General features: G+C 34.2%; 1 protein-coding gene across 1 annotated transcript in view; it reads left to right on the top strand.

The window, feature by feature from the left end:
* The first annotated feature begins 2,390 nt into the window (after window positions 1–2,390).
* Window positions 2,391–10,769, top strand: part of dgkd (diacylglycerol kinase delta) — a 38,280-nt gene continuing 29,901 nt past the window's right edge. Inside the window, exon 1 of the mRNA XM_084418467.1 lies at window positions 2,391–2,672. Coding sequence (XP_084274593.1) covers window positions 2,538–2,672 — 135 coding nt within the window. The 5' untranslated portion in view covers window positions 2,391–2,537. The remainder of the gene's footprint in view (window positions 2,673–10,769) is intronic.

The raw sequence follows: 10,769 nt of genomic DNA, 5'->3' as shown, positions 1-10,769 counted from the left end.
TGCTTATTTTCCTCTTTTTTTTGTGTGTGTGAAAAATTGTTATTTGACTATTTTGTTATAGCTGTTTATGTTTTACAGATAGTATTTATTTATATATTTATTTACAGAATAGTTTTTAAAAGACCAAAAAAATAGCTAGGTCACATCCCATTCTGGTTTATGTGTTTAATCTGAACAATATGCAAAGTTAAGTCATGTTGCTGTTTTTTGTAACTGTGTACTTCAGCATTTGTGCATTTCTTTGCCTTTAGTTTGTTTTTACTAAATGATGGACGGATCTATTTTCAGAGGCTCTATAACCTGTGAGGATTTCATGAGGAGAATAAGTATAAGTTTGAGCACAAGTGAAATGCAGAACAGACTAGGAAAAGCTATTAGTTTATAGTTGTGGATCAGAAGAGGTGTGTTTTCAGCTGTTTCTTAAAAAAAAAAAAAATTTAAATCAATGTGAATTCCCCAATTATTAATCAGGGAAACATGCATTAAACATGCTTTGTGCTTGATTGTAATCTGATTCTCTCCTAAACTGAGCTATTATCCTCTGCTTTTAAAGTTGAACATTGACGCTGTTATTGAACTGATGAATCAACATAAGCCTGAATTGAGCCAGGGTTATGATATCGTTAACTAAAACGAAAAAAATCACAAACATTTCTGTTAATTGCACATCATATGCACAGGATCGCTTCCCATCTCTGTTTTCTCCCCGTCATATGATAGCATGTAAAAAGAGTGATTTACTGGAAAAGGTGCGTGTGTGTGTTTGTGAAAGAGAGAGCCACTGAAGGAGACGGTGTGTTTGTTCAGAAAGAATGTGTTATTGAATTATTTGAGGGAATGCATCCAAATGTGTTTCTGAGGAAGTATGCATTGGCTAGATGTGAAACGCAGATGTGAAACTGGACACACGAACACAAAGCTTGTTGACGGCACCGCCCAGCTCCTGACCCTGTTTACTGTCCTCCTCTTTACACTGCTCAGATGCGCTGCGTAACCATCCGGATCAGCACTCAGCAGTCCTGCTGGATTTATTACATCAGGGTGTGTGTTTACAGGAAACGCGCGTTGTGTTCGAGACTCTTCCATAACCTGCATTCGCTTCAGGCTTTATTGCTCTTTAAGAAAAGAGAAGAAAAGAGAAGAGGAGGCACGCTTTCTGGTTCACTTCCTGAAAGGATGATGTTGTAATTTTGAATTAATTATTTACGGGGATAGTTCTTTAAATGATGGTAAAAGTTGTTTTAAAGGAAATAAAATGTCATTGCACTACATAAGTATCATAACAGGTGGTTTTGCACTTACATTTACATTTAATCAGTAAACAGACGCTTTTATCCAAATGAGGAGAACAATAGATGCAATCAGACCAACAAGAGGGCAACAGTGTAGAAGTGCGGTAACAAGTCTCAGTTAGTCTAGCACAGACAGTACATGTAGCATTTAAGCAGTTTTTAAACTTTTTTTTTTTATCAGAACAGGATAGAAAAGGTCAGTGCTAGTGTTAATTGGTCAGGTGCTGATGAAAAAGATGTCTTTAGACATTAAGCTGATATAAGCTGTCACTTAAATGCTGCAGGATGTCTTTTTTCTTCTCAAAACTATCATTTTTGCTTTTAATAAAACATTTTTAAGCGATGAAGTCACTAATGTTTCATAAACACAAAGTTGGTTTTGTCTTCATTTTCAACTAGCTCATATTGTTTTAACAATTCACTTCTTTTTGATTGAAAGTGTGCCTATGCTATCTTTTTATTTTTTTTAATTATAGATACATTGCACTTGGTTTGATACATTTTCGTAATCGAATGCAATGCCATTTTTAAGTGTGTCCAAATATTTTGGGGGCCACTGTATTTTTCCCAGCTGTCGCGGCTCCTCTGGCCGGTAGGCGGCTCTCTCTCTCTCTCTCTCTCTCTCTCTCTCTCTCTTTAATAAAAGCCAGTATTAATATAGAGTTTAGCTATAACAAGTTGGTTAATGACTTGGATGTTTTCAGATATAAATGGGGCATAAACAAATGTATTTGCGATGTTGACCCTGATGGCTGTCTCCACATTTATGCATGAGTGAAGTTTTTTTGATTGTGAAGGAAAGGAAAGAAAAAGAGGGAAAACCTTAATTTGTTTAATAATTTTTTTTTTAAGGAAACGAGTGTTTGCGTTTCTAAGATGCTATTTCACGTCTTGAGACTCGAGACTTTGAATTTTTGAACTCGAGACCTTTTTTAAATCCTTTGCGCTCCTTATAGCTGCTTTTTTAAAGCTTTTTACAAAAAAATTATAGCCAATCTTTAATGTGTTTTCAAATAAAGTAAATAAACACTCTCTCTCTCTCTCTCTCTCTCTCTCTCTCTCTCTCTCTCTCTCTCTCTCTCTCTCCCCGGGCTGCAGTGTTCTCTCTGTCCGGTTGGCGGCGCTGTGCGGCCGGTCGCGCTGGATCGCGTCTCTGTGAGTGTGAGTGTGTGTGTGTGTGTGTGAGTGTGTGTGTGTGTGTGTGTGTGTGTATGTGTGAGTGACTCCCGGGGGCTGGAGCTCAGGATGGCGGCGGTCGATGCTGCTGCTGCTGCTGCTGCTGCTGAGGCCGAGTCCTCGGACAGTGAACCGGAGCAGGAGCACGGATCCCCGCAGAAACTCATTCGGAAGGTCTCCACGTCCGGTCAGATCCGGAGCAAGGTAATAAAACACGTGTGTGAGTTTTTTAGCGTTGTTTTGCAAAGAGAAAAAGCGCTCGAGACCGAGCGGCCCGTCCGAGATCCGCGATATTTCCTGCGTGTCCAAACCCTCCGGTACCGACGACACGGACACCGGTCTCTGAGTCGAGCGCGTGCGGATATAACGGTACCGGTGACCAGCGGACTGGGAGCGCGCGAGTCCCTGCGTTCGAAACTCGAATGTTTGCTTTGCAACATTTGTAACCGTTTGTTTGGAATCTTCGAGTTTGAAAATGAAACAGTTGTAACGTTTTCAGTTCAATGGATGGACGCGCAGCGGTTACTTTGAAACACGGATTACCTTTTTCTCCCACTACAGTTCTATTACAGTGTTTAACTACAGTAAAACTGTGGTAAAATATAGATAACTAATACAAAGAAGAAAAAAAAAATCATAAATAGAGGAAACAATTCTAAAAGCTCCTTACGGTAATTTGAGGAGATTACATTGATTTATTATGATTTAACAGCAGCAAAATATCTGCAAATATAGAGTTGTTTTGGTGGAAACTGTGGCTACCCTGAGCCGTCATATCTGTCTGTCCGTCTGTCCGTTCAACAAGCTCGAATCTTACAAAAAATCACAGTATATTCATAGTTACAACATGTATTATTACTATTACAGTAAAATGTGGTACGTTGGTATCAACCACCTCTCTCTCTCTCTCTCTCTCTCTCTCTCTCTCTCTCTATATATATATATATATATATATATATATTGAGTTTGGGAAAGCACAGAGATGGAGCTTAAGATATAGTGTCATTTTTGCATTTTAGTAAAAATAACTGCAGAAAGTGTGTGGTGTTTTGTAACCGATGTGGAAACCGAGAGCTTTAAGATCTGAGCTGTAAACCAAAGGTTGTATAATGAGTTATCATCATTCACACAAAGAAAAATGTGCCATTCAGAATCATATTAATAGAATTGACATTCAAGTTTGTTCCAGCTAAATGATCGAAAAAGTGATAAAGAATAAGCCCTGTACTTGTTCTTGCATAATATCATCATTCACGCATAGAAAAAAATTGTCATTCAGAATCATATTAATAGTGTTGACATTCAAGTTTGTTCCAGCTAAATGATAGATGAAGTGATTAAGAATAAACCCTGTACTTGTTCTTGCAAAACTCACTTCCTGAGAGACTGATTGTGACAGAATTCTCTGATTTATGTAATAGTGCATTAATGTAGCATGTTGGAGAAGGTTTTATTAATGCATAACCAGTTTGCCCTATTTGAAAGACTCGAAAATAACAATTTTGGTATCACATTATTTTACAATGTCCATGTACATATGTTACATGTACTTACCATAGTAATAACAGTAAATTACATGCAACTAACCCTCAACCAAACCCTAATCCTACCCTAACCCTATAGTAAGTACATGTAGTTCATTAATATTACTCAGTCCTTAAATATATAATTACACTGTAACAATGACACCTTAAAATAAAGTGTAACCCTTTATTTTTAGGTGACATAGTTACATTGTACTTACTCAAATAAGTACTGAGTAATACTACTGTACTTACTATAGAGTTACAGTTAGGGTTTGGTTTAGGGTTATTTGCATGTAATTATGCATAATTAATTGTTATTATTACTAGGGCTGTGAAAAGATTAATCGCGATTAATCGCATCCAAAATAAAAGTTTGTGTTTACATAATAAATGTGTGTGTACTGTGTATAATTATTTTGTATATATAAATACACAAACTTGCATGTACATATTTAAGAAAAATGTGTTATTTATATATACAAATATTTATATTTATATATAATATAAATTATATGTTAATATATACAGTATATACATGCAAATATTTCTTAAATAAATACAGTCATGTGTGTGTATTTATATATACAAAATAATTATACACAGTACACACACATTTATTATGTAAACACAAACTTTTATTTTGGATGCGATTAATCGCGATTAATCTTTTCACAGCCCTAAATGTAGTAACGTGTAACAACTACGTCACCTTAAAACAAAGTGTTACTTCATGTTGTTGCTAGTTATAAATATCAGCTGTGAGTTACGTCTAAGTTTATGGTTATGGTTTGCGATATCATTAGCTGAGTATGAAAGCCATTGCATAGCTGCAGGATGTTCAGCAATAGTGTGTGTGTGTGTGTGTGTGTGTGTGTGTGTGTGTGTGTGTGTGTGTGTGTGTGTGTGGTGACTGAGAACACACACTAGATATGCGAGGTGATGCTCTGTGGTTTCGGACGGACCGGAGATGATTTGTGTGTGCATCATTTATATGCTCTAATGCTATTTTCAGTTTTATTTTTTTAATATCTTGCACCTAGAAAACGAAGCATAATTATTTACTAATGTTGAAGGGTAATTAACAGCCCGAGTCTGTAGAAAGTGTGGTAACACTTTATTTTACAGTGTCTTTGTTACATATGTTACATGTACTTACCATAGTAATAACAGTAAATTATGCATAATTACATGAAACTAACCCTCAACCAAACCCTAATCCTATAGTAAGTACATGTAGTTCATTAATATTACTCAGTACTTAAATATATAATTACACTGTAACAATGACACCTTAAAACAAAGTGTAACTGAAAGTGCTTATGTGTTATTAAAAAGATAAAGTAATTTTTTTCTGTTTAACGTCACATTTTTACAGCATGCCCCTGTTTGCAACCTATATGCAAAACCAGTAAAACATAAATCTGCATACATTTTCCTCATTCTGGAACAAAAAGCTGAAATGTAGCAAGCTGCTTTTTACAGTAAAAGTGTATGAATTAGACACAGACATGAGGGTAAATACTGAAGTATGCTTGTCTATATAGGGCCCTATGAGTTTGGTGATGCGGACGGAATCGCGGAATCCAGTTATAAAAATGGAATTTATGCGGAATTCCATGGAATTTGCCAAAGTTTGCATGAATATATCAAGTGTACACCGAATCAAACTGCGATATGAACTCGTGTCTGTGAATACTGAAGCACATTTACATCTGAAGTCTGCATGATTGATCTCCTACACACACTGAAGCACGCGGTGTTTGTCTCGCTATACGAGGACATGAACACATGAACTCTGCAGTACGTCAACAGCATTTCAACATCTCAGTTCAGAAAAATAGCATTAAATACACAGAGAAACTCAAAGGTCTTCAGGACAACCTGTCAAAATAAAAGTTTGGTTCAACTTGAAGAAATTATGACAGAAATATATTACTATTATACAGTAGAATGTACTTCTCAAGGTAATAATATCAATAATGAAATTAGTCAAACTTTCTTTTCAAAGATTAGTCATCCACATTTAAATTTTAACAGTAAACTTGTGTTTGGCAAAAATAAAATAAAATGTTTAATTTTCATTTACTTTTAAAAGAGTATTTTTTTTTTATGTTTTATGCCTTCATTTGATTACCACTGTTTTTGATAATAATTTTGTATTAAATCATAAATCCAGAAAAAAACCTTTTTTTCAATTCCTAAAATTTTTTACAAGTTTTTTGACTATTTAAGTTTAACTAAAGCATTCAAATGGAGTCCATACAAAAATAAAACAGAATTTGAGCCTAAATAAAACACATTTCACATTCCTTAAAAATTTATATATTTTTTAACAATAAGTTGTTAAATTGTATCGGTTTCATGATTTCAATTAAATAAACATGATTTTTGATTACTAAAATTTACAAACTTATAAGGACGTATTTTGTAAGAAAAACTTTTACAATTTTAATCAAAAGTACATTCAATTAATCTTTTATAGAATTATATGTATAACATTTTGTTTTATAAAATATTTTTATGTTGTATTATATTTTAATTTTTTTAAACATTTTCTCTAATGTATAATAATCTGTATTTGCCATGAAATAGCCTGTGAAGCGGATGCGCATTATAATCTACTTCTACTACTAAAATTTAATTGAACCATTCAAACAAAGTCCAGACCAATTAAAATGGGAAAAGTAAATGGAATCCAGAACCATTCAAATGGGAAAAAACGACATTTGGGAAACAATAAAAAGCCCTTTCTATATAGAGTGCACTAGTTAACGTAACACTGCTAGTTAGGCATTAGTTAGTAACACTGATGCGTGGGTGGATGGCCACATCATGCCGGGCCTGTAAACCATGAGTGAATTCTGGGAAGCGTTTGTGTGCATGTGTGTGTGTGTGTGTGTGTGTGTGTGTGTGTGTGTGTTTGTGGTGGTGGGGGGGGGGGGGAAAGGTCACGGTTCAGATCGGTCACGGTCTCTTTGAGTCAGATCAGACAGAGGTGAGATGAAAGAGCTCTCGCTACAGTGACTGCAGACATCTGTCCGCTCAAAGGTCACGTTTGACCCGCCAGACCCTTCGTCTCGGAGCTACACCTTTTACTCACAAGCATGTGATATATATATATAGAGAGAGAGAGAGTTTTCTCTGAGCGTGTGCAGTAACGATCAGATCAGATCACACAGTGGATAGATCACAAAAACGACAGCTTTGTAGCCTATCTGCCACTAAAAGTGCATTTTAGTTCCTTAAAATAGCAATATATACCCTTACGGTACTACTATGAACTTTTAGGGGTAAATAAGATGTCCATGACAAGCTGTTGAACCCTTAAAGGTACAATTATTGCTCTTTTTTCCCTGTTCTTGCAAAAGAGCGCAACAGAAGTAAAAACTCCTCCGGGAAACTGATTTTTAAACCTCTAAAGACAGCTTTACTGTGAGCTACGAGGTTGTTAATCGATGGTATTTGCTTCGGTTGAAGGCGTCAGCCCACATTATTTCAGCTTAGTTTTAAAACAATCGTGTTTAACAGCGGAATGTGTGGTGAAAAACTACATTACCCATAATGCTGTACAGAAAATTCCACCAATCAGAGTTGAAACAAGCAAAACTCGTCAAAAGATCTGGTTAGCTCCGCCCACTCCCGTGAAGCACTGCGAATTGAAAATAGTTTTATGTTTCTTCACTGTTTTTAATTTGATTATGCTGTTCGCAATGCATCATGGGATTGTAGTTCTTTCCCTTTATTAAAGCGGTTAAGGTACACAATCTTGTCTTTTTATCCGATTTTCTAAATCTTTTTTGCTTCCAATCAAAGTTTGTGATGTTGTGATTCGCCTCGTATCTGATTGGCTTGATTCATGGCTTATAACTCTTCAATAAAGACTTTTTTGGAATCCCAATGGAAAAAATATTTCGGAACCAGCGCCGCTGAAAACGTGTTTCACTATATATTCATTTCCATTGATTCGTTAGGCAGAAGCTTTGGGTTACGATCACAAGCCTGACGTGTTTGTTACTCTGCTCAACTCAATACATGATGCTTACTAACCACATATTGACTTATATTATCTTATAGCTGTATTGAATTATTGCTGCCATATGACACACTCATCTCTGACTGATAACAGAATACTTCCTGATTGAAACGTTGAAACGTGCTTTTTCTGAGAAGCTGTTTGGTGTCGGTAAGATATATATATATATAGAAATACCTTCATTCATCAAGGATGCATTAAATTGATCACAAGTGACAGTAAAGACTATATTTATAATTCTATCCTCCTGGGACCCAGGAATAGACTTTTGTCCACTGTAGTGGACATTATATTTTAGTGTATTTCTCTGACACCGTACATGTCACATGTCACAGCCTGGGTGTCCCGTAAAGAGCACAATCAGGGCTTTCCAGAGACGCCAAATGTTTGGAGGTTTCACCATGAACAACTTCTCCTTGGTGTTTAAAAATGTCTGACATTGATTTAGTGATCAAATGTAGCACTCTCATGGAAATATGATAATATACAAACATTATGTACATTACACATGAAAACATTATGGGGTTTCAATCAAGAAATACTTTCTGTTCCAGAGCAGGGCATTGATTTCCTACATGTAGAGACATCAGGACTTACATCATGTTTATCAGGCATTATGGGAGACACAACAAGTGAATATGGAAATAAGTTATACATCAATATTCCTATGAAATATTAGACATTATTATTCAAATGTTGCTAATTATTACTGCAGTTATTACACTTCTTCTTTCATTAAATGTTGCTCCAAGAACAAACATTAGATACAGTGTATAGATATATTGCATTGAATGGGAATATTAATTTCTGGCCATTTTACCCACATATTGCATAAAGTAAAATGGTGCATCAATTCATTCCGTTATATCTTTCATAACATAGTTGAGAATCATCTTTATACAAATTTGAGTTAAAATAAATCCTGAAACCTCAACATTTATTGGTGATTGAAAAAATAAATCCCATTGTTTTTGCCTATGCATATAATTTCATGACATTTTATTTTTTAAACAACTGAGTCCTGGTGTCCACTACTGAGGACATAGCATAACTTATGAATAAAATATTATTCAAAATAATTTTTCAATTTTTTTTTTTTTTTTTTTACCATTTGTTTCTTATGCTCTAAACAATGTGATGACATGAAAAAAAACTAAATTCAAATAAATAATTAAAAATGTCTGGGTCTCAGGAGGATATAAATGCATATTCCTGTAGAATTCCTGCTCATTATGTATATTCCTGTATTGTTCTATGGCTTACATTTCTCTCATCCAGTCCAAATAGCTTGTCTCTCTGCATATTTCGCCATTGCACATTTTATGTTGAATAAAAAGACACAATTTTTCATCCACATTTAAATTTTAACAGTAAACTTGTGTTTGCCAAAAATAAAGTAAAATGATTAATTTTCATTTGATTACTTTTAAAAGAATAATTTTTTTCAATGTTTTATGCCTTCATTTGATTACCACTGTTTTTGATAATATTTTTGTATTAAATCATAAATCCAGAAAGAAAAAGGTTTTTTTGAGGTCCTAAAAAACTCAAGTTTTTTGACTATTTAAATTGAACTAAAGCATTAAAATGGAGTCCATACAAAAATAAAACAGAATTTGAGACAAAATAAAACCCATTTCATAGGGCCTTAAAAATGTATCTTTTTTAACAATAAATTGTTAAATTGTATCGGTTTCATGATTTCAATTAATTAAACATGATTTTTGATTACTAAAATTTAATTTACTAACTTTTAAGGACATATTTGGTAAGAAAAACGTTTACAATTTCAATCAAAAGTACATTTAATTAATCGTTTATAGAATTATATACAACATTTTGTTTTATAAAATATTTTTGTTGTATTATATATATATTTTTTTTTTTACATTTTCTCGAATGTATAATAAACTCTATTTGCCATGAAATAGCCTGTGACGCGGATGCGCATTAAACTCTACTACTACTAAAATTTAATTGAACAAACAAACAAAGTCCAGACCAATTAAAATTGGAAAAGTAAATGGAATCCAGAACAATTAAAAAGCTTGAAAGTTGTACAATAATACACTCAACAATGCCCCTCGTGACCTTTAAATGAGTTATTTGAGTTTGATGAACATGTGCAAACCCGCATGCCGACTGATTAGTCCATGCAAACATGTTCTTTACACGCAGTAGATAGTGGTTTGTTGCGGTGCATTTATAAAACAAGTGCATTTTTGCAGAGACATCAGACAGAAATCAAAGTTGCAACTGCGAGTTATTTTAGGAAGACCCGCTCACACACACACACACACACACACACACACACACTGACTCGCTGCTGCTACATTAGTTTCTGTTTATTAACATCAGAAAATGAATGTTCTTTATTGGAATCAATGGTTCCGTGAAGAACCTTTAACATCCATAGAATCTTTCCATTCCACAAAAGGTTCTTTGTTATGTTTATGTTCTAAAGGTTCTTCACTAAAGGTTCTTTAAGAACTCTTCACTGAAAGGTTCTCTTTATGACATCGCTGCAAAACAACCCTTTGGAACCTTTACTTTTTTAGAGTGTATTTTAGCACCATTTCTATATGCAGTTATAGTTTTGTTAATATTATGAAATCGATTTTATTTTTTATATTTTCTGTTTTCGTTTTAATTTCAGTTAAAGTTTTAGTCAATTTTTGTGTATTTTTATTAGCTTTTTTAAATGTCTATTTTTTTTTTTTTTTTTTTTTTTTTTTAAACTGA

The sequence above is a fragment of the Rutilus rutilus genome, assembly GCF_951802725.1.
Source record: "Rutilus rutilus genome assembly, chromosome: 9".
Classification (NCBI taxonomy): Eukaryota; Metazoa; Chordata; class Actinopteri; order Cypriniformes; family Leuciscidae; genus Rutilus; species Rutilus rutilus.
This window is presented reverse-complemented; position numbering and strand designations above follow the sequence as displayed.